This window comes from Camelus bactrianus, chromosome 1 (genome assembly GCF_048773025.1).
Source record: "Camelus bactrianus isolate YW-2024 breed Bactrian camel chromosome 1, ASM4877302v1, whole genome shotgun sequence".
Classification (NCBI taxonomy): domain Eukaryota; kingdom Metazoa; phylum Chordata; class Mammalia; order Artiodactyla; family Camelidae; genus Camelus; species Camelus bactrianus.
The window spans coordinates 2716460-2740552 of record NC_133539.1 but is presented as its reverse complement, the minus strand read 5'-3'; the positions used below and the strand labels follow the sequence as shown (position 1 = coordinate 2740552).

At 56.4% G+C, this 24093-nt stretch overlaps 1 protein-coding gene across 2 annotated transcripts; it reads right to left on the bottom strand.

Moving 5' to 3' along the window:
* Nucleotides 1-307: 307 nt before the first annotated feature.
* WDR4 (WDR4 tRNA N7-guanosine methyltransferase non-catalytic subunit) lies at nt 308-23391 on the bottom strand. 2 transcript variants are annotated; one of them, XM_074347915.1, is made up of 11 exons: nt 22524-23391; nt 20954-21019; nt 20046-20189; nt 15938-16094; nt 15280-15392; nt 14202-14262; nt 8949-9047; nt 7555-7619; nt 6627-6810; nt 5752-5821; nt 308-4413 (listed from the first exon to the last, which is right to left on the bottom strand). In XM_074347915.1, exons 1-11 carry the CDS (start codon nt 22610-22612, stop codon nt 4253-4255), a joined length of 1209 nt encoding a protein of 402 aa, XP_074204016.1. In that variant the 5' UTR covers nt 22613-23391; the 3' UTR covers nt 308-4252. The 2 variants fall into 2 exon arrangements, with proteins under 2 accessions (XP_074204016.1, XP_074204042.1); XM_074347941.1 differs by lacking the exon at nt 22524-23391 and having other exon boundaries at nt 20098-20189; nt 20954-21000.
* Nucleotides 23392-24093: the final 702 nt, after the last annotated feature.

Below are 24093 nucleotides of genomic sequence, written 5' to 3'. Positions count from 1 at the left end.
ATCTTCTGTGAAAGGGGCAGACGCCCCTAGCTGGGTCACTATGATAGGCATCTCGCGTCCTTTTGATTTCTCTGGCTAATGGTCTGAGCCGCGAACCTCAAAGAATACGAAGCTAAGAGATGCTCGGCCCGGAGCCGCAGGCTTCCAGGGTCTCCCCCTCCTGTCATCACCCCCGCTGCGCAGAGCATCCTTGGGGGCACGTGGGGGCCGCGTTCCTGACTCTCTGGACTCGCCGGGCCCCTGACGGGCTCTTCTCCCTCCCGACACCTGCCCGCTCCCGTCAAGCCAGAAAAACCAAAACAAAACATCCAGAGGGGCCACGAATGCAGTTTTATTGTTTTAGCTCCTTCATTTCTGTCATGGAATTGGAATCAGCAAAACACAACATATCCAGTGTCAGGCTTGTGATTTTCTGCTTCAAAAACTGGCAGATCTCACTATGAATCTTAGAGTGAACGCCATGCTGCTCCCACGTCCTGGTGAAAAGCCAGGCTTGGGGGACAAAACTAAACTGCTTCTGACGCGGGGATCGCAGTCTCCCCACACGAGTGCCTCCCGCCAGCCTCCCGCCCCGCCCCGCCCCGCCCCGCATCAGGGGGCCGCCCCGATGCTGTCACCTCTTCCAGAACAAGCCATTCCAAAGGGGTGCAGGGTGGAGAAAACCCTTCCAAGGCCAGGACAATACCCCTGGTATCAGAAACAAAGCAACGAATACATCTGATTGCCAGAAAGGTCACACGACAAAGCCTCTAGAAAGCCAACAGCCAAACCGGAAAGATGCTCAACCCACACGGCAGGGGAGACCAGAGCGCTCAGCTTCGAGTCAGTCCCGCCCCCCAGGAAGCACTGCCAAGCCACCACGCCAGGACCCTCACAGGCAGCTTAGACGAGAGGCCACTGTGCCTCCCTTGTCACAAGACAACGGGACTCAGCTGCAGGCCACGGAGAGCCTGGGGGTCTGGATACCCGCCCCCAGGGCCAACCAGACGCCAGGCAGCATGGGTCTGAGGACCTGTGCCTGGAAGCAATTCTCTGAAGGCGCAGGGAGGGAGGCCCCAACGCAGTGGAGACGGAAACTGGAATTCAGAGGCAAGGCAGCTCGAATCTGGGACAGAGGACCTGTAAAGAGGGAGCTGCACAGCTCACGGGATCTGCCAGGGGTCCTCTTGGGTCTTGGATCAAACACCAACCTGCAGGTGTGGGTGGAACCCCATGCACATCACATGAGTGACTTTTGAGGAAAGAACCATTCCCAGACCCCCGGGGATGAGCTGGGTCCCCCAGGCCAGCCCATGCGGGGAGACGTCACGAATACACAGCATGCTCAGCGTGGGCCCTGGGGGGGCCAACCTCGGAAGTGGGAGCGCGCCATCCCTCCCAGGGCCAGTCCAGAGCCGCCCCAATGAGCTCAAAGCCCGACCTCGAAAGGTGGACTTGACCCACAGCAGCTAAACTGCTGCCAGGGACAGAGCGACATTCTTTCAAGGAACATCGTGAAACTCAGCGCTCAACCGTGAAAACGTCACAATGCTGGGCACCTAGCACCTAGACATACTCAGTAGCGGGAAGACGTGGCCGTAAGCAGAAGATCAGTCAACAGAAGCAGCAGGAATGATGGAGAAGACGGAATTAACACAAAGGAAAACAATCATTCTAAGGACGCACCAGATGCTCAAGAATTTTTTTTAACAAGTATGATGAGAAGAGGAACAGAAGACATTTGTTTAAAAGGACAAAATGAATTTCACAGAGACGAGAAACACAGTATCTGATCACGGAAAATACTCAGCCTTGGGTTAACAGCGGCGCAGACAGCACCGGGCATCAGGGGGCGTGAAGCAGCGGGAAGAACCCACCCAAAACGAAGCCCGAGCACGAAGGAGCCCGGGGTGGGGGCTGCTGGCCGCGGGCCCGTCCAGCGGCCCGACACACAAGCACCGGGACTGCGGAGGCAAGGACAGAAGGTGCCAGGGAGAAACCCGAAGAAGTAACAGCTGGAAACTTCCAAATTCAATTAAAAAAAAAAAAAACTAAATGCACAGATCTAAGAAACGCCAAGAAACCCTAAAAGGACACACACACCCCTCCCAAAGCATATCATGATCAAACGACGGACAACCAGTGACGGGCAGGGAAGCCTTAAACTCCAGGAAGAGAGAAGCGTTACGTGCAGCGGGGGAAAGGTGCATCTGTCAAGGGAGAGAAACCACACGGATAACTTAAGGGGGAAAACTGAATAGGAAAAATTACTAAATAGCAACAGGGGGTGGTCCACTAAGATATGGACGACTTTAAAGAACAGAGGAATCTCAGGTCTGGGAGTACCCCGAATCCCTCGGACGGAGCAGCCCCCAGACGCTGCAGCCAGAACAAGGCGCTCACTCAGCTGAGATCTGTCAAGGCCCGTTGATGGAAGGACTGATCCCAGAGGCGTGGACAGGGTTTGGGGACCAAGAAAAAGCCATTTCTGCCCCTGGGGCTGGAGCCAGAGGCACCCCCCCTCACCCCCCCAGAGGCGGCAGCCCTGCGGGAAGGCGCTGCTGGGCTCCGGGACGACTAAGCCCCCAGGAGCAGAGGCGACCGCCTCCCACACCCCTCAGCGCCCCTCTGCTGCCCTCCCAACCCCCGCAGGGCGGGGATGACCATGGGCGCAGGGTGTCAGAGAGCCCCGCTCCCCCTGCCCCCAGGGAACACAGTGAACGAGGTGAGGAAGAAGGTCCAAGAAGAGATAAGCTAACCAGTTCGTCTGAACCACCACACGGATTTTTAAAAGCCCTTAAATTGGGATTGACACACTTTTCTGTAAAGGGCGGGACTGTGCAGGCCATCCGGTCTCCCTGGCAACCACCCCACTCGGCCGCTACAGCCCGACACCGACACTGACCCCCCAGTCGAGCAGGCGTGGCCGTGTCCCAGTAAAAATTTATTTATGGACACTGGAACTTAAATTGCATATGATTTTCACATATCTGGAAATACTTTTTTTTTTTTGATATTTTCTAACCATTTAAACACGTAAAAACCATGCTCAGCTCAAAGCACAGAAAATCAGGCCACAGGCAGGATCTGGCCAGCAGGCCAGTTTGCCGACCTCAATCTTAGACCAAGTCACCATCAAGAACAAACCCAATTTTCTCCTAAAACCAAGAATTCAAAGCAGATCCTTACTGAAAGCACGCCCTGCGCCAGGTGCAACGCTGACGAGGTCAGGCTCCTCTATGCGGACCGTGGCCAGGTCGCCCCCACGTGGCTCCTGGGCACCCCATTCTGTCCCAGGCCCACCCCCCCGTTCCTGGACTTCTCTGTCCAATCGGCCCCCAGTCTGGGGGGGCCCGGATGCCCCGTGTGGGAAGCAGCCCTCAGCAGCTCACGAACAGCTCTGTTTTCAGATCAGTGTTTAAAGTAAAACAAGGCACTTAGGAAAAATATGAAGCACCCAGCTTTTGATACACAAAACGATTTGTTTCCAAGTGCCCTGGGAAAGCCCACACCAAAACAGTATCTTCAAATCAAAAAGCGAATGTTTCAGTCACACACAGTACACTCATCACTATTTCGCTCGATGTATTTCGGAATTAGTTCCACGTGTCGCTGCTAAACTACCAGAAGCTGCAGAAAAGCTCATCTTTATGATCGGTGATTAGACTTCAGCTGACACGGCCGCTCTCCAACACACAAACAAGTTTAAATCAACATCACGAACACACACACCACCCATCCTCTCCCCGTGGAGCACGCGTCCAGCCAGGGCTCCCCCGTCCTCACACGTCCGCAGACAAGCCCACCGTTTCCACGACGTCCCTAGGGGGCACCTGAGCTATTTAATTCCTCTGAGGTCTCAACATGGAGGCCCGAGGCGAGGGGCTGCCTGCTGGGCGGCGTGGAGGACCACCCAGCAGACAAGGAGACAGGAGCACATGCTCCCCCGCGCTGCTGTGAAGCGGGCGCGGCCGGCACGGGAGGTGCTGCGGGACGAGCGGGAGGGACGGGGGCCACGACTGGGGGTGACATCCCTCCAGCGCGAAGGGAAGGGGCTCCGTCCGAGGCACTTCCGGCTCACAGGGAGCATCTCCAGTTCAGCTGACACACGGCACGACTTCCTTCAGCCAGAGGGGCTCTGGACTCAGGCAGAAGAGCCTCTGCTCAGTAGTTCTAGAGCCCAGGTGACGGCCCCCAGGCACGGGCTGAGGGCGGGACTGCCCTGCCCCCGGGCCCTCCGCGGCTGCGGGCTGTCTCGGGTGCCGCCCGGCCTTCACCTCCGCGGCCGGCCCGCTGGGCCTGGGGGGCAGGTCCTGCGTCGCTTCCTCTCCAGCTGCTGCTGCAGCCGCTCCTCCTTCCTCTTCAGGTACGAGGTCACGTTGTCACAGGTGGCCTTGTAGAGGCCGCTGAGGCCACTGTCCCCGCCAGCACAGCCTGCGCGGGAGAGGCAGGAGCGGGTGTCAGGAAGGATAGGGGGCTCGGGGCGGGGGACCCTCCTGCAACAGGGAGTGGACTTGGTGACCACCCAGTTCCCAGCAGGCCTGTGGTGCCTTCTCCAACACGGCCACCTCCCCGTCACCACATCTGGCTGGATCCAGGACTCGCGAAGGCCGGAGGGTCAATGGGAGACCAGGTTCACAGCCTGTGCCTGCATCCTGGTGCCCATGTTCCCTCGTGCTGGGGGTGCCCTCCAGCCTGCAGGGACCTGAATCCTGAAACCCCCGAGTGGCCTGGATGCAGCGCCGCCACAGGTGGACGTGAGCGGGAGCCGGAGAAACAGTGAGGTGAACAGCGTGCGTTGTCTGAACCGGGAAGCACATGCTATGCAGCAAGAGGCTTGGTTGGTGCTGAGGCTTGAGGAGCCGGACAGGCCCAGACCAGCCCCACGGAGCCCACCGCGCCCAGGCAGGAGCTCCCGGGCCCCCCCAGCACTGTGCACTCTCCACCCTGCCCCCCCATACCGCCGCGCCCTCCTGGCTCCCTCCAACTCTTCTGCCCTTCGTGGTTTTCAAGGTCAGCTTCTCTTCCCCATGGGGCACCCCACCCCGGGGCACCACCCGATCACGCCTCCTCCACATCCGTGGCAACAGGCTCACTGATCTGCAGAAGCTCTTAGGACATCGAGGCCAGCCAGGGCCGGCCCTGCATGTCGCTCCCACCCTGGGGAGGTCCAGACACTCCTGCTACCACTGCAGCCCCCTGATCCCAGGAGGACAGAGGGTGGGCACTACCTGTGGGGCACAGAGCCCACGAGTCCCACGAGGGGCCATGCACACCGCCCCTGCATAGACAGAAACTACGTTTGTCTCCCCAAGAGCTCCAGGGAACGACGTCCCACTGGAGGCCCGTCTGTCTTCGCACGACGTCTCCTGAGCAATTTCTTTGCGTGAAGGCACCTGAACTCCGATGCTGACCTAACATAGTCCCCCAGACACTTGCTTCAAGCCTGGGCCCAAGAGAAGCCGCGTGTCTAAGAGTCTGCCTTCTACCCACAAAGGCGGGGGTCTCAGCATTTACTGTCCTCTAATGGGGCCAACAGCGTGGCTCCCCCGGGCCTTGCAGCTGACTGCGGCGCGTGGCTCTGACCCCGTCCCCAGGCAGCGCAGTCGCCCTGATGAGGACTCACACCCAGTGTCTGTGCTGGGTCTCCACCTCGGTGCCCCACCCGCCCATGACCCCCCTCGCAGAGATGGCTTCCTGCCCGCCGGGCACCGTGTTCCACAGCCGCGCCCGCGTCTGGACGCCACCCTGAAGGCAGGCAGGCACCCTCACCTTCCAGCGCAGCCCAGTTCCCACGGAGGTGAGCGGAGACTCTCCTCACCACGGCACTTTCAGGAACAGCCTGAGGAGATGGAAGGAAACCTTCGTCAGAAGAGGGAGGGCCGGCCCCCCAGTGCTGCGGCCAAGAACGGGCAGCTCTGCCGGGGGGAGCCTGCCCTCTGCACCTGGAGACGCCCCAGAAAGCTCTGCATGAAGACCAGCCGCACAGGCACGTTCACTCTGGCCCAGGAAACCTGGCAGTAACCCCACCCCATCGTGAGGAAACGCAGGGCACCAGTGCTCATCGCGGGTGACCGTGCAGGGAGCCCAAACCATGAGCAGCCCCGGCGGTGGCGCCTGCTCACGGCTCCTTTTCAGATCAAAGTGCCTGAATGAGCGGTCGGGCAGCTGCAGGGTGCTCTGCCGCCGAAGACTCGTCGGGACGCGCCAGTCTGCAAAGGGCTCCGTGAGCTCCACCTGCCCCTCCACAGCACCCTGAGACACACCCGGGCCTGCTCATCCAGGCCACCTGCGAGGGTGGCCCCCTCGGTGTCCAGCAGGACCGCAGCCCCAGGTTGAGGCCGTGCTAAGCCTGCAGATGTTAAGGACACACACCCAAGGCTCACCGACCGTGGGCATCTGTCCTTAAAAGACGTGTGACCAGGAGTCACAGGGGAAATAGGCTCATGATGGCAATTCCCCACTGCAGGCATCAAGACACTGAGAACCTGGCCCGGCGCCCCAGCTGCCTGCACCCACGGCACAAGCCCTATGGCCACTGCCCCAACAGGTCACAGCCTCCGGCACCAACGTGACCAGGCTGGAAGGGGCCACAGCTGTCACCCCACCCCCGGCTTAGGGGACAGCAGGGGCCCAGCACGTCTCACCTGCCACTGGCCGCCCACAGGCCTGCAGAGCACGAGGGGCTCCTCGCGGCAGTCCTGCAGGACCCACAGCCCCTGGCCCTCCTCGAACGCCACGTCCCACACTCGGTGCTGGAAAGGCAGCTGCTGTCTGTACACCAGCTGCTGCCGGGGGGCATCGAGCTGGAACAGGTAGACCACGGGGAGGCTGCGGGGAGAGCAGGCACAGTTGCCACAGCTCCCGCAGGGCCCACTCAGCCCCGGGCCAGCCCCGCGGCATACCCCGGCCGCCACCCCGTGACACCCTGAGCCAGCCGCCGAGCCGCGGGAACCCTGATGTAAGTCTAAGTTCTCGGGCAGCAGAGACAAAAGGAAACGTGCGGAGAAGACGGCCGTTCCACGGGCAGCGCCACCATTGGGACACCAGGCGCGGCACCCAGCCACTTCCTGCCGCCGTTTCTACCCTCTGGCCCTGCACCCTCGTTCCCAGTACGAGCGAGGGCTTGTGGTAAGGATAAGTGAGAACCACAGGGGGCACCAAATACCTTTCCTGACACACAGACTATGCTCAGGAGGAAACAGCTGAATGGCAGGTGCATCCTAAACCCGCCTCATCAGCACCGCCAGCCCTCGGGTGGAATCTACCATTCCCGGCTGGGACTGACGGAGCCGGATCCTGCCACCACTGAGCCTCAGCTGGGGCTCTATCTGCACAGAGGACCTTGATGCTAGTGGATTCAAATACCAAGTAAGAAGCCAGCATAAAGAAAGGGCCGCCCACCCCAGCCCCCACCCACCGCCCGGCAACAGCAGCGCTCATCAAGTGACACTCACTGCAGGGAGGTCCAAACCCCCCGATTCAGGAGACGCAGGCCACGGGGCCAACGGCACAGCCCATCTACCCCTCCCTCGCGGGTCTGAGGGAGCCAGGAGCAATTCCGCGTGAGCCCACCTGTCGCACAGAAGCGCCACGCAGTCCTCCTGGCGCCAGTACGTGATCCTGGACACGGCAAACCTCTGAAAGGAAAGGCAGTGGCTTCAGTGATGTCCCATCAGGGACCCGACGCCGGGCTGCTCTGCTCAAACAGAGAACAACACTGACAGCCCTCAGGTGTGGTCCTCGACGGGCAGAGACAGTGCAGAACTCTCTGGAAACCAGTGCAGGCCCAGCTCACAGGTGACACATGGGACAGACAACAGAGCAGGTCCGTAGCATGTCTCCAAGGCCAAGAGAACCGGTGAGAAAGTGAGGAGGGCGGAGAACACAGGGAAGAGAGAGGAGTTGTCAACCATGGGCAGCTGTGTGCATGCTGACGCATCCCAGGGTCAGAGCCAGGAGTACAGAGAAGAAACAACGGGAGGGGGCCACGCACACCTCTTGGGGGCTCCCAGACGGGAAGTGCGAGGTCCCGAGAAGCCCCCAGGCTCGTGCAGGCGCGGGGCCAGACGCAGGGCCAGGAACCTGCTTGTTCCGGGGTAGGCAGGTGGTGCAGGAGGGCGCAGATGTGAGGAAGGCAGTGGAACAACCACACCTCTTCGCCACAGCTCCAAAGGGGGCCCCAGGGCTGCAGAAACCCAAGGGGGAGGCACCCGCAGGGGCGGCCAGAGTAGCTGGAGTCCACTGACCTGGAGGCCCCTGCAGCCACTGGGCTGGGGGCCGCGCTCTCAGGGTGCACAAGAGAACCAAGAAGCCGAGCCAAGGACGAGGCTGGAGAGCCCTTCAACTCACACCTAGGACTCATCAGATGCACGGGGAAGCTACGTCCAGTGGGCTGCCACCCCGCCACTGAGACACCAGCCCTCGGCCAGCTCTGCAGACCCTCCCTCCCCACCAGGCCAGGTGAGCCTCTGGGAAGCTGGCAGGGATGCCCTCATGGACCACCTGGACCAGAGCTGCACAGGGCACCCATGTGGGAGCATCAGGGCGGAGAATCCTGCTCCCCTGAAAAATCTCCCTCACAAAGGCCCAGGTACCCTGACCTGGGGACAGACTGGCCAGCGTGTCATTCTGGGACATGAGACTGACCCCCAACAGGCAGAGGGAGAGAACACTTGGTGATCTCAGCTCCCTACCCAGGCACCACTATTTCTTCCATTTCCCAGCAGGACTAGAGACTTTTCTGTAAATCAGTGGTTTGAACAGCAACACAGCGAGATATAAATTACTTTCCACTCACGTGACTAGGTACCTTCAAAATCCGAAACACGTGATTTCTCCTGAGCTGGAAGAGGTCTGTGTTGACATCAAAGAGCCGTTTCCAATGTAAAAGGATTTTCCCACAGGACCCCAGTGACTGGAGAGGTCCCCACCAGCCCCTGGTAAACCCCAGACAAACGTAAGGTTACCTTGTCGCCCCAGGGCTCCGCTGGCTCCTGCAGGCTGGTCAGGTGACAGCAGTGCAACTGGCGGCCGCTCCGGTACTCCCAGAGCCTCAGGGTGCGGTCCTGCACACACCAAGGACGGTTAGCAAGGCGCCCCAAAGCACCCAGGCCCCACCAGCTCAGGAGGGTTAACTCGGCGACGACCAGTGCGCCCTTCCCAGCTGAAGGCTCTCTGCTCTTACTGACGACTGTGCAGTCATGCACATCAGGAGGAAAGGCCCCGCACAGCAAACGGGACAGGACACAAGACACCCCGTCACGTGCAGGTCAGAGGCCACGTCTGTGGTGCTCGGGCTGGAAGCACATACACACATGTGTACACACGCATGTGCCCATCAACGAGAACGCATCCACACAGGGAAAAACATGTGGGACTAATGAGTGTGTGACAACTGTCCACTGCACGGTTTAAGAGCGGGTGATGGGGACGTCCACTTGTTACCCGTGAGAGCGTCAACCCGAACAGCCTCATGTGGGCTCCAAAATTACAGATGCAAAAAGGGGGGATTTATCAGGAACAAGACGAGGATGCTCACTCTCGCCACTTCTATCCAACACAGCGTTGGGAGTCCCGGCCACAGCAACCAGACAAGGAAAAGAACAGGAATCCAAACCGGGAAGGAAGAGGTAAAGCTGCCCCTGTTTGCAGATGATGTGATTTTATACAAGGAAACCCTGAAGACTCCACCAAAAAAACGAGATTATAATAAATGAGTAAAGTTGCAGGGTACAAAATGTGCAAAATTCTGTTGTATTCCTATACATTAACAACAAACTAAAAGAGCAATTAAGAAAACAACCCCATTTACAACCGCATCAAAAAGAATAAAATACCTAGGAGTAAATTTAACCAAGGAAGCGAAAGACCCGCACACTGGAAAGCGTGAGGCGCTGTTGAAAGAAACCGAAGATACAAACAAACGGAAAGATAATTCATGTTCATGGACTGAAAGAATTAACGTTGTTAAAATGTCCATTATTACCTAAAGCAACTGACAGGCAATCCAGTCTCTATCAAAATCCCAATGACACTTCTCACAAAAATAGAACAAGCCCGAAAATTTGCATAAAACCACAAGGCCCCAAATAGTCAAAGCGATTTTGAGAAAGAAAAACAAAGCTGGAGGCATCACACCCCTGATTTCAAACTACACTACGAAGCCACAGAAATCAAAACAGCATCGTATTGGCAGAAAAACAGACACACAGATCAATGGAACAGAACTGAGAGCCCAGAAATAAACCTATGCATATGTGAACAATTAACTTACAACACAGGAGCAAAGAACATTCCACAGAGAAAGGACAGTCTCTTCAATAAACAGTGTGGAGGAAACTGGACAGCCACATGCAAAAGGATAAAACTGGACCCCTATCTTACACCAAACACAAAAAAGAACCTGAAACATATTAAAAACCTGAATGTAAGACCTGAAACCATAAGACTCCTAGAAGAAGAGAACGTACAGGCAGTACATTTCTTGACACTGGTCTTAGCAACATCTTTCTGAATATGTTTAAACTAAAAAGCTTCTGCACAGCAAAAGAAATAACCAAAGAATACAACTCAACAACAAAAAAACCCGGGCAGAGGATATGAATAGACATTTTTCTAAAGAAGACGTACGGAGGGCCAGCAGACACGTGCAGAGATGTTCAACAGCACTAATCAGGGAAGAGCAAATCAGAACCACCACAGCTCATGCAGGGTCTGCAGACACACACGGCTTGCATGTGAAACAGATGAGCGACAAGCGTCCACTGTACAGCATGGGGAACTACGCTCAGCATCTTGTAGGAACTTATAGTTAAAAAGAATACAGAAACAAATACGTGGATGTTCCTCTATGATTGAAGGATTGTGCTGTGCACCAGAAATGGACACACTGTAAACTGACTGTACTTCAATAAAAAAAATACATACATACGTACATAAATATCTTATAATAAACTGTAATGGAAAAGAATCTGGAAAAAAAATGTATGTATATACATAAGTGAATCACTGTGCTGTACACCTGAAACTAACACTGTAAATCGACTATACTTCAATAAAAAATAAGATTAAAAATAAAACCACAATAGCTGTGAGAAGGGCTACTATCAAAAAGACCACAAACAGCAAGGTTGGCAAGGATGTGGAGAAAAGGGAGCCCTGTGCACTGCGGCTGGGAATGCAAATTGCTGCAACCACTCCTGAAAACAACATGGAGGTTCCTCAAAAAATTAAAACCAGAACTACCACACATATGATCCAGCAATTCCATTCCTGGGAAGAAAAACACTAACTTAAAAAGCTACCTGCACCACTCTGTTCACTGCTGCATTATTCACAACAGCCAGGAAATGGGAACCACCCAGGTGTCCATCAACAGATGAATGTGGCGTGTGCACACACACTGGAACATTACTCAGCCATAGAAAAGATGGAATCTTGCCATTTGCAACAACATGGATGGACCTGGAGGGCATTATAACAAGTGAAGTCAGTCAGATGGAACAAGACAAACACCATGATTCCACTCACATGGAATATAAAAATAAACAAACCGAACAAAAACATGTAGATACAGAGAACAGAGCGGTGTTACCAGAGGGGAAGGGGTGGGGGGCACAATGGGCAGAGGGTCAACTGCACGGTGACACGCGGAGACTAAACTTTTGGCGATGAGCACGTGGTAGCGTGCAGAAGGCAGAATACAACGTTGTACGTGTGATACTGACACCTGATAAGCCAACCCAAAGAAACACTTGTGACAACACTCATTAGGATGGAGGGAAACAGAACTGTGCATCTACGGACAACAACCAGACAGGGAGTGAAGGAGCTGAGCCCACACCAGCATCCAGCACGGGAAGACCCCTCCCGCGGAGCGTGGCCCCGTTACTACAACAGGCACGCACAGGCCACGTGCGCCTGCGGGGCGAACACTGAGTCGAACGAGACAGAACTTCTGCCTGCCTCGTGAACACTTTTAAGTGACCAAAACAACACAAGGAAAAGTGCGGGAAGGGTAGAGCTCAGGTGAAGCGTGTGCTTAGCATGCATGAGGTCCTGGGTTCAATCCCCACTCCCTCCATTAAAAACAAATAAAATAACTTTTTAACAATTAAAAAAAAAAAAGAAAGAAAATTAATGTCCACCGAACAGCTGGCAACAAGAATCTCTGGGTACTGGGATGCAAGTATACATATCTTGCCATGAATAGAGCAGACATGGAGACAAACACGTGTCTGCAGGTGTTCCCACTGACCCCAAAGCCCTCTAGGGGGCAAGGGGTGTTAGTGAGCGGGCCCTCCAGGACTGAGACAACCACAGGAAACGTCAACACATCCTGAGATACGGGGAACATGAGGCCCTGGCCTCAGGGACACCAGATACTCGCAGAGCCACAGCCCCCCTAAAAAAAGTGAAGAAGGGGGAGCCGACCCCCACGGAAGAAAGAAGGGTTGACCCAGATGGACTGTGGGTCCCCACAAGGAAGCAGCCCGGGGCCCGACTCCACCACCCGAAGCGCGCACCGGAGGGCAGGAACACGAGGAAACGCCCAGGACTATGGACCTGAAGACTCAGAGCAGAGCCGCTGGCCACGCAGGGGACTCACATCAGGCCCCGCCAGCCCCACCCCGTCTCCATCACCCTTCAGAGCAGTGGGTGAGAGGGTCCCCCTCGAAAGGGTCTGAGAGAAGGGAGACCAGATCCCACACAAAGGACGCAGACTCAGAACGGCCTCAAACATCTCAAAAGAAAAAGTGGGGAGAAAACCAAGCCAACTGAACAGAAAACTCTGCAGCAGCTCCGTGAAGAGCTCTGGGGAGACGTCTGAGCAAGAACCACGCCCCCACCTGCAACCAAGCGCTGGGAGCAGAGAAAGGGCACGTCCAGAAAGCCAGCCTCCCAACACGCATGCTGCCCGCGCCGCCAGGAAGCTGCCAGGCGACGTGCCCCCCAGACCAGGCAGGGAGCGGGGCAGGGTGCCTTCAGGAGACCAGGAGACTGCCAGCAAAGCAGGGCGGGCAGAGGCAGGAACGCACCGCCTCCCACGCAGAGGACGGGAGCTCCAGTCCCTTGGTCACCCCTGTCGTTTGGACACTCAGGCTGCACAGCTGAGAGCTCCAGGGCCTGCCTGGAGTGGGGGGGTTCCGTCCTAAGCCGTGGAGCAGTACCTGACTTTGCAAACCAACCACACGCTCTTAACAAACTTGCACACCGCACTTCCCAGCACGCAGGGCAAACCACACCATGCACGCCCAGGCGGCCTGTGGCCCCGGGACCCAGCGCCAGCCCCACTGTTCCTATAAAAAGGAGCAGAAGCAAAATATTGAACCTGACACAGTTAAGTGCTGAGTTCAAAGGTGGTCAGTGCACTTTTCCACATGCCCGAGTATTTTCTTTTTTATTACAAACGAGGTGCACAGCAAAATTCACAAAACCCGGCCATCTCTGGGAACTCTGCGCACGTTTATTTCTTCTCCTGGCTTTCACAGGACCATATGTTGCCTTGAAGAGCAGGAAAGCAAAACCCGTGAGAAACCACACGTGATGAAGGAAACGGGAAGTGGTGCCCCCAACCCTGGAAGGAGAGGACGGGGGCCCCCCTCCTGGCCCACCCCAGGCCCCTGAGCTGCACAAAAAGCTACTGCACAAAAAGGCAGGGTGTAGGGAGGGGGCAGAGCCTCTGAAAAGAAGGGAAGAATCAGGCCCTATTAGTAATTCAACACCTGCGCTTCAGCAAAAGGACTGCTTAGTGAGCCTTTCAAAGATTATTCCTTAGCGAAACGTGCCTTAGTCACCCAGCGGGTCCAGCTTCAGGCCCCGGCGGCTGTGCTTACGCAGAACATCCGCCAAGGCCAAGTGCCTCGGGCCCTCCGTGTGCTCACAGCCCCGCGGTCCCTCCAGGATTCACAAAGGGTGTCCACTAGCTGTCTGAACTGAGACCCCGGTGCTGTTACAAATGTAACGAGCCCTCAGAAGAGACTCCAGGCATACCCGTTCCGCCTCAGTGCGCACACACGCTCACACACACACACGGGCGCGCACGCACGCACAACCCGGAAGCGAGGACCAAGCCCCAGCCAGTACTGAGGACCACAAGCACCATCTAGTGGACGGCCACCAGGAGAGGGACATGGTGACTTCGGAACCACAGCTGAGAACAAAGACAGGCTGGTAGCCGGTGGGTAGAGGACCCGGGGCGCGCGCAGGGGGGCACTTACCCCGGAGGAGGACAAGAGCAGCTCAGGGTGGCCAGGCGCCACCAGGATGCGGCTCACGAACCTACGGGTGAGAGACGGGGTGAGCCGGTGCCGCGGGGACCCCCCAGAAACCCTGAGCAGCCGCAGCAGCCTGTCACCACGTGGGGAGCACGCCCTGTCACCCCGGGCCCGGCTGCTCCCCGGCCACTCAGGGGCCGCCCGCACGCACTTCAGGGACATGGCCACCGGGCGAGGGCCAGAGGGCTTGCGGGTCATAGGGACTCTGGAAGCTGATTTACCAGACAACCGAATAAAAGCCAAAATACACTGTCATGAAGTATGAACCGAGCCAGCACTGACCTTCTTAAAGGTCAGTTTTTACATTCCGTTCAAAATCAAGGGAACAGGAGCAATCTCAGAACTAAGCTAAATCCCCCCAATTCTTCCACTGCCTCAAATGACGTCACTTAAAACATTTCAGCCAATTAACAAGCTAAGCACTTCTCCTTTGTACAAACTGTAATGACTCTTTTGCCTGAAGAGGGCGGTATTCTTCAGAAATGCCTCCCTCACATAACGTCAGAATCCGATCCCTGAGCCAGCGCTCGCTTGCCAGGCGACAGGGTCACAAAGCCAGCGAGCGCCTCGGTCCTTAGCGACGATTTGATTCTTAGACCCTTTAAATTACTGAAGCATGTTCCTCGCCCTCAGCGCACCCCCTACTGAGCGCCGCCCATTGCCAGGCCCTGACAGGAGGGGCAGGCCCTCCGGGGACAGTCACTGAGCAGAGAAGGGTGGGTTGGGCAGGGGGCCCAGGCTCCAGCAGTGGCAGGGCCAGCCCGTCTGCAGTGACCACGAGTGGGGGACCGAGCCCTCAGCGCCAGCGAGACAACCTCTGGGAAACAGGTTCTGAGCAGGGAGGGAGGTTCTGCAGGGAACCTGCTGACAGAAAGCAAACAAATGCAGGCAGGGCTGCACTGGCCGGTCCCCTCCTCCCAGGAGGCGCCTCCCGCTAGCCACCAACCACCCGAGCTGAGGGGTCCACCCGCCTCTCAGACCTGAGCCTCCCTAGGGGACGGCGTGCAGCAGGGAGACTCACTCAGTGTGTCCGAGGCAGAAGGACTCAATGTTGTGCGGGGCCGTGGCCCAGCTGACCCGGATCTTCTCATCCCGGTCGGCAGTGAGGACATAGCGGTCGTCAGGGCTCACGGCCTGTGCACAAGGGTGAGAAGGGACAGACCACAGGTCAGGAAGCCAGCTCCCCGCCCCCCACCCCATCTGCATGCCAGTTGCTTCCGGGCACCTGTCTGCTCAGCACAACCCCTGCCCACCCTCACCCACTCCCGTCCCCAGGATCACCTTCCTTTCCTCCCTTTCCCGTGTCCCTGTGTCCAACCAGTCACCAAGTCCTGGTGACCTGTCCTTCATGACCCTTGCTCGGGCAGGTACCCACCACAGCCCCGCCACTCCCTGGCTGCAGCCCGGCCCTCACTGGGCCTCTCGGGGCCTCTGGGCAGGGCCAGCTCCTGGCTCTGGGGTTAGGGTGCCAGCTCTGCCCACACCATCTCCCTGACCTGGGCGGCCCTCACGTCTAGAACCGCCCAGCCAGCCCCCAACCCAACCGTCTCCTTTCAGCCTGCTCTCAGCTTCACTGGAATCTGTCCTGGGGGCCCTCCTGCCCACAGGTCTGCCGGGGCTGTCCCCACCATACGGGCTGGCCTCACCGCGAGTGCACGGGGGCCAGGCCACCCACATACCACATCCAGCAGCATTGACAGGTGTCCGAGCTCAAGCCTGCCAGGGCCATGCTGCTCCAGCACTGGGAAGGAATAGACGTCCCCGGACTTGTCCGCCACCAAAACCTTCTCCTCAGAGGCTGTGAACGTCAGGGCCGTGCACCTCCTCACCACGGTCCTGGAAGGCCAGACGCCTGCGGTCGGCTCACAAGGGTCAGCGCCAGGCCCGCCCGCTGACCTGCAAGCCGTCAGTCCCTTGGCTCCCAGCCACACGGCAGTTACCAAAGATAGAGCCAAAAACATAAAGCAATTACAAGAGCAATTACAAGAAAGGGAACAGAGCCGATGCCTGAGACAAAATTTATTTTCCTAATACTTTTTTCTTTCAAACACACGGGAACGGCAGACCCGAGGTAGGGGGTATTTAGATGCCCAGCGTGAAGCCCTCCCACCTCGGCTGTGACTGTGACAACGTCCTCAGAGAAGGCAGGGGCTGTTCCCTGACCTCTGGGCATCCAGGGAAGACAGCGTCCAGCTTCACAGCCACCAGACGAGCTCCAAGCAGCAAAGCCACAGCACAGCCACCAGGGGGCCCTCCCGCCCCGCAGCCTCCCACCCCACCGACCTCCGTGCCAACCCAGGGCTGCTTCTGCGCCTGGCCCAGGTCCCCACACGATGCTCACACGCGACACCTGAACACAGGGAAGGCTGCGATGCCAAGAGCCGGGGCGGACACAACACGGGGCGGCCGCGAGATTGCACTGGCCACCCTCCGGGGGACGACTGGAGGGACAGTCACGAATTCAAACTCTCAATCTGGAGCTGCAAGACCTGTCACATCTGTGAGCCAGTCCAATAACAATGTTGGCCGTGAGGCCAAGATGACAGCTCACGCCCGGTTTGTGGCATCAGGGGGCGCACAGCCCGCCCACTCTCCAGGGCCAGGGCTTCGTGTACCCTCCTGGTTACTGCTTTCCACTCCTACTAGGATGTCTCCCAAGTTGTGAAATGTGCTCTCCACAACAAGGCAGCTCCATTTCTCACTTTACACTAGAGACAACCGAGACCTTTGCTTCACAAAACACAAAACCCTTATGTTTATCTACACGCGGGGCCTCGTCACAGAAGAGCCAGTCCTGGCTTTCCCGGTCACCCGAGGGCTGGGAGGGGACCTACCGTCCCCATAAAAAATTCACATCTGTGCAGACGGCACCCAGCTCACAGCAGCTGGAATTCCAGATGCTAGCTTGAAATGGAAACTGACACATAAAGGAATGACATCCCGAACACGAGGACCCACAGGCCCCCGCAGGGCTCTCAGGAGGGACAGGAGGGCAGGGAAGCAGGCGGGAGGCCTGGCTGTGCTCCCCACTCCCCGCCGGCACAGGCTCGGCTGCAGCTCAACCGCCTCCGCTCTCCGGCTGGTGCAGCCCCCGCAACAGTAGCGGCTGCAACGTGATAAACCCAGGAAAACAATGACAAAAAGGGGTAATTAGGCTCCAGGGCAACTTAATCAGAATTTCTTGGGGTGAGCTGTAATTTAAACAAACGGCCTGTGCTGCGCTGCAGCCACACGTCCGCACATACTGCCTGGTAACCAAGCAGCTGCGCGGGGCATGGCTCAGGGCTGGGGGGAAGCAGGGCAGGGGCACCAGCCTAGGACCGTCCTCCGGGAGAAACGGGCGTGGATCCCAATGAGCTCATGCACCTGCCCCAGGCGGCCCCCTCCCATCGGCTGGGGACCGAGGAGGCGCGGTGGCACTCTGAATCTCACCCTCTTGCCCCCTGCCAGCAGGGGTGCTTCCCACTTCTCAGGCTAAATTCAGGCAACGATTCCAGGATGCAGCTCAGCTATGTGGAGCGGGTTTGGGAGTCAGGGTCCCAGGGCGTCAGGTCAGATGGGGGCAGGTCGTGGGACAGGACAGTAGGTGGGCTGGCTGCACTGCTCCAGCGGGAGGGGCCCTGGGGGCACCGATCTCTAGCCCGCACACGGTCTGGGGCCTCAGCACTTTCCCTCCCTCCACCGAGTCACTCGGTTCACGGCCCAGGCTGGGCTCCTCAGGCCCCCCAGGGCCGAGAGGCCTCTGAGGTGAAAGCGGGTCCTGCAGCCACTTGGGGGCCCCGCCAGTGAGATGCAGGTGAGCTGCGAGTCCAGGAAAGCCCTGACCTGAGCTGGACATCAGATGTGCCAAGGGTGGTGGTGTGCTGAGGGGCCCGAGCCCCAGCAGTAAAGGGCCGCCAGGCGGGAGGATGACGTCCTGGACCAGCAGGGGGGGCGCCCAGTGCACGTCATCGCCCCGTGACACAAGCTCACCCCCCTGGCATAGCTCGCCCCACCGAGACGCAGGCTCACCTTGCTCTCCTTCTCCAAAGGCTTAATCGGAGAGGCGAGGCGCTGAGCTCAGGGAAAATGTAAAGGAAGAGGCAACGGGAGAAGTGTGCCCCTCCCACTGCCCGGGCCCGTCACCCCGCCACCCAGCAGCTGCCAAGCACCATGACAGAGGCCCTGAGCCTGTGACCTGGTTCCTCTTCATCAATGACACCGTCTGTCGTCTGTACCACCTGATGCAAGCCTTTCCTATGCAGTTACCCTGCAGATGTCAATTTAAAAGCCAAGGCAAACACACCAATTAAAAGGGAAAAAGGCCCGGCTCCAAGACTGCTGATGTGCACAGACCCGAGTGTTACCAGGTCTCAGGTGGAAACAGCCCCCAACACAGTCTTCCCCTCAGTCCGACACCCACAGACCTCGGCAAGGAGGGACCCAGGACCCAGGTGCATACGTGACCAGGCATCTGGACACCCTCCCTGCCCTGTGCTCAAAGGGACCTCGCCTAAACTCTCTTACTGACCAGCCCGATGACTCATGGACCCACATGGGTCGGGGCCTCTCCCTCCTCCCCTGTCAGACCCCGAGTGTGCCAGAGCCCTCTAAAACAGTCAGAGCCCCCAGGAGCCCAGGGCGTGCCCTCTCCAGGAGCAGAGGCCTGGGAATTAGGACCCAGGGGTGCAGGCAGGCTGCGAGGACATCCCTGTTCCCAGCACCAAGAGGCTCATCCAGTTTCCCGCTCCACACGCCACACCACCAGACGGCCGGGCGAGAGCGCAGCCGCTGTAGACGGACTCACTTAACACAAATAGGGAAACCCACGTTCCCCAGCAGATCATCAAATGAAAAAGGAGCCACTACTCCAGTGGGAAAGCAAACGGTAAGAGAGGACAGCTCCTGAGACACAAGGAGCTCAGGCTGAGAAGCTGCTCTCCTCACGCGTTAGCAGGAGAGCGCGCAAGGCCGTTTCCCTTCCATCAGGCTGCCCGAGCCCAAGGCTGGGAGCTACTCAGCGCTGTCGTGGGCAGGGGTCAGGGAGGCACTCCGACGCTCTAGGGGTGAAGGGAAGACCCCTGGGAAGGCAATGTGTGATCATCTACCTCATTTACAGATGCACCTGTCTTTAGACTTGGCAATTCATTTTTAGCAACTTGTTCAGATAAATGAGAAAAATTTTATCTGTACATGATAATTCACTGAAGCACTTTTTGAAAGAGCAAAATAAGTGAAACGCAAGTGAGAAATGTCCATCGCGAGAGAGGGTCAAGGAAACTCGTGCAGACCCCCAGGACAGGACCACAGGCAGTTTCCACCCTTTCCCAAGTGCTGGCCAGCAGTGGCCTTTCCACCACCGGCTCCAGGTGTGCCTCCAACACGCCCTTCAGTCCCGGAAGACCCCCAGGGTCTCCTCTGACCCCGGCCTGACCCCTCAGGGCCTCTGATCACTGCCCAGGTCCCCTTGCCAACCTAGAGGGTCAGGTATGGATTTACGATGCCCCTGGAGGGCAATCAGAGCTCTGTACATCATGAGGCATCCACAGCCCAGGCAGAAACAATCAGCCTGCATGTCCTCAAGGTACCCCAGTGGCTCTAGGACCTTCCAGAACACAGCCAGACGCTCACAGGCCGGCCCGAGGATTAAATCAGTCATCACAAGTCAAACACTCAAAACAGTGGCTGGCACATAACCGGTGCTACGTGTTAGCTGCTTATGCTAGCGTTACTGTCACTACTGTCACTGGCATGCAAGTGTAAGCTGTGCGTTCGACATCATAATTATGCAATGTTAGCATTTCATACCTGACACTCAGACATTGCCATGGTTTTGTACGGAAAAGAATCAGACGCTTACTGTCATCGGTTAAAGCAAAATAGCTGCCAGACTTGGAGAAGGTGGACGCCAGAATCGTGTCAGTCCCCTTATCCTCGGGCTGTCCGTCGGCCCTGAGAAAGAGAGGAGACAGGTCAGGACTTCTCCGAGCAAGCAAGGCTGCACCCCACAGGCCAGCCCTGTGTGTTTATAACGTGAGCAGAGGTAGAAAGGGTAAGAGGTTTGTGCAGCCAGAGTATAAAACGTATTAAAGGGTCATGGAGGAGTTAAAGGTCACTCTACCTTTTAAGGAGAAAAGTTAATGAAACGGGAAAATCTCTCAGCACAGACACCAGAATCCCAAGAGCTGTGCTGGAAAGACCCTCAGAGATCACATGACCCACTCCCTCACGACATGAACTAGTCCAAGACTAGAGGCAGGAATTAAGTCATATTAAAAAAAAAAAAGTAATAAACTGGGCCACAAAACCAATTCTTCTGAAGAAAACCACCACACAAAATGATCATACTCTGCCTTTTTTAACTTTCACCTAGCTCCAGTTAATTTCATAATACATTGTATATTACATAATACATACCTGCTGTCAATGTATTAAAAACTGCACTGTGTCATTTCAAAGTGCCAGTAAAATAATTAATCACTGGCAGAAAAGAACTTAAAGTATTTTTAAAAGTGCTAACATTCCTAATGCCTAATCTGAACGTTAGTTAGTCCACGTTTCCTTCCTGAGTGGCACCTGGTCTACCCACACAGCAGCAGTGACAGAAATGAAGAACCCGCAAGTAAGACAGCGATTTTCTTCTTAAAACCATATGGGCCCATGACTCAAACCTCGGACTGCGAACCAGCCCTGAAGAGGCTTCCCCGTCATCTCACCCTTTATATTCTTGTGACTCCTTTTCCGCAGTACTGCAATCATATATGAAGAGGCTGTCATCATCACTAAAGAAAAATAACAAAAATATTTTAAGGGAAGCACTTTGTTAATAAAAATGGTCATTTCTTTTCTTTTTATTTTTTTTTTTGGCCTGGACCAAAAAAGTATTTCCATACTAAGGAGCTTATCCACAAGAAACTGTCTCCATATGTTATTTCAGGAACAGCTAAGGAGCTTTATTTGCTTAACTTACTTATATTTGCCATACATAACTAGCATGGTTCTGTCCATCAGGTAAGTAAAATAAATGAGGACAAAAACTCAACAGGAAGTAATAATACTGTTTTTTCATGCACCAGAAAACCTGTGCAAGATGGTTAGGTTAGAAGAAAGCATGTTCTGATGTTGAATTTTCAGTGGGTCTTTTGCACTCAAGTTTAAAACTGCCATTTCTTGTTTAGAAAAATGTCTCATCTGCCCCCCAAAAAGTTCCCATGGCTGCCAAGCACTTACCAATATAGAAACCACCCATCTTCCCTATTAGACCCCAAGCCCCCCCACCCCAGTGCCTGGCAGAGACATCTTGGTACAAATTTATAGGCATAAGAGACTGCAGCCAAACTCTTTTCATGTGAACACTGTAGTGCAGAAAGAGGAGTAGTCCTCCAAGTCAGAAACTGCCAGCCAGCCACCAGATTCCCTCAAAAGGTCTACTGAAGCAAGCAGATGAGGTCTCATTTGCCCATGTCTCACTGTGGCATGTGTTAAGACACCAGGAGGCTCTAAAGCAAAATAATCTGGGACAAACGACAGGCTTATGAATAAATTTGTGAAGTCTAAACTTAACACGGAATTGTATTTCTGAAACCAAACGGTGAACAGAGAGCACAAGAGAACACATTTACATTTGACAGACATACCGTCTGTTTCAAGTTTGAGAGAATCAACCCTACCCAGGAAAAGAAAACAGAGGGCAGAAACTGACTGCTGCTAATACACACGAGGCTCCTGGGCCAAGACTACTCGATGAACAAACATCTACTGACTTTAAATATCCAGGGAACGATAAGGAAGGAGCGGGAAACTAGGGATAAGACCCTCCGGCCTTGAAGGGCAAGTCGGGCGGGTAGATTTTGGATGTGGCGGGGATGAGGGAACAGGCACCACCGCAAGAAGGAGGCGACAAGGAGTGCGCCGAACACGTTCCTGAGAGTAAACCCCTCTCTCCATGGGAGGTCAACGGCTTCCTTTCTCCTCACACACCAGACCGGGTCTGACCGGCACCCCCTAGACACCGCACTGGCCCAGCCAGGCCCGCGTTTCCCCCGGTGACCCGGCCCCCGCAGAAACCGGAAGTGTCCGGCGCTGACCCCGCGGAGAGCGCTGCAGACCGGCCACCCAGGGCGCGGGGCCCAGGAATCGGGGCAAGGAGCGCCCTGGGCGGGTCTTGAGAGAAGGGCTGCAGGCAGCCGCGGAGCTCCGCGGGGTCACCCCAGGGCGGGGTCACCCGAAGGCGGCGCGGGGGCACAACCGCGGCCTGGACGCCTGCTCCATGCCCAGACCCCTCACCTGCTCGAAGTGGAAGTGGCCATAAACAGGCTGCCGCCCCGCACCACCAGCGCATGTCCGCACAGCTCCAGCCCCGCGGAACTCGCCATGTGCCCGCCCGCCGCGCCGCCACCCACGTGCACCGCTCAGCGCCTCTTCCAGCGGGCGCCGGCTAGTGACGTCACGCGCATACGCAGCGCGGTGGCGTAGTCCGGCGGGCGCGCCAGTCCCGGGCATGCGCAGAAGGCGCTCTCTCGCTTCATCCTCCCATCCGGCGTTTGCGCTCTGGTGGCTCCGGTTGGTCGTGGAACAGATTTGTCCGGATGGAATACACTTGCTTGTTTAGTGCTCGTCTCTGCCTCCGGACCGGGCAGGGCCGGTTCTGGGTCTCTCTCAGCCTGTGGCTGGGCGACTTGGCTCTTAGTAAATATTCCTTCAAGAAACGAGAGGGTGTGAGTTGTATACGGGTCCGGGACGTGGTGTCGGGTGCGTTCGGAGGAGGGCTCCGAGCTGAGGTCGCTGGGGGGAGCCCGCGTAACCCCTGCACTTAGGTTAGCGGGACACGCCTGAAACGCAAAGCCTCTCAGCTGCTATTTTTCAATCCAAGATGGGGCTCTTTTCCAGGGAGTCACGCGGGATGATTTCTCGGGACTCGCCGCCCCCACATACCACACTGCTCATCTGATCACTAAACCCTTCTGGACGCCCCATCTCCATGGCCTCCGCCACGGCACAGACCACAGCAATCCCGCTGCTCGCTGGTCTTACTTCCGCCTCGTCCCTCCCACGGACCCCACAGATCCACTTTCCACGCTAAAGCCAGAGAGAGCTTTATCAGAACACAATTCCAATCACTCCATCCCCCTGCAGAAAATCAACAAGAGGCTTCTCGTTGGCCTTAGTACATAATCCAAATCGTAATCTTCCTCTATGAAATACATGTGGTCTGGCTCCTACCTACACCGCAGCCCCATTCCCTACCACGCCCGGTTTGTTGTCCGTGCGCTAGCTCTGACTGCCCCTCCAGTTCATTGGCACAATGCGCTTACTAACCACGGGGTCTTAGCACGTGCTATTCTTTAGCCAGAAGTGTTCTCCCCACACCCTGTCACTTTACTGCCCCTAGTTAATTACATCACCCCATTTCACGCAGTGGAGACATCACTTAATCAGGAAAGCCTTTCCTGACTCTCCATTATCTCCATCTGCAGCATCTGTTAATCTGTTTAATGTCTGTCTCCAGACTACAAATGCCATGAAGGCAGGGACTGATTCCTAAGTTGGTGGGTCCCCAATGCCCCAGCTTGCAGCACAGCACCGGGCATGAAGTCAGAGCTCAATTAATATTTGCTAAATAAATAAATGGAACAACTAATCAACTGTCTTAAAGGATCACCTGTTTTTGCATAAGAGTGAAAGAATTATGATAGGCATGAGGCATAGGAAACTAGAATGCTGACCCAAACTCCACCTCCGATTTGACTCAAGGATGAATTTACACCCAAACATTAAGGTAGCTATTTCTGGCAAAGCAGAATGCTTGGGGAAAGCCGGGCTTCCTTAAAGGCAATGGGGTTAAAGGGGCCTTCAT

Bases quoted from the DNA above. Each gene is read 5' to 3' on its own strand.
- WDR4 (XM_074347915.1), bottom strand. From the start codon at position 22,612: ATGGCGAGTTCCGCGGGGCTGGAGCTGTGCGGACATGCGCTGGTGGTG. The intron at 15,393-15,937 runs GTATGTGGGTGG...CCTTGTGCACAG, and splicing joins TGTCAATGCTGCTGGATGTG to GCCGTGAGCCCTGACGACCG. The intron at 6,811-7,554 runs GTGGGCTCACGC...CTCTCCCCGCAG, and splicing joins GTGGCGCTTCTGTGCGACAG to CCTCCCCGTGGTCTACCTGT.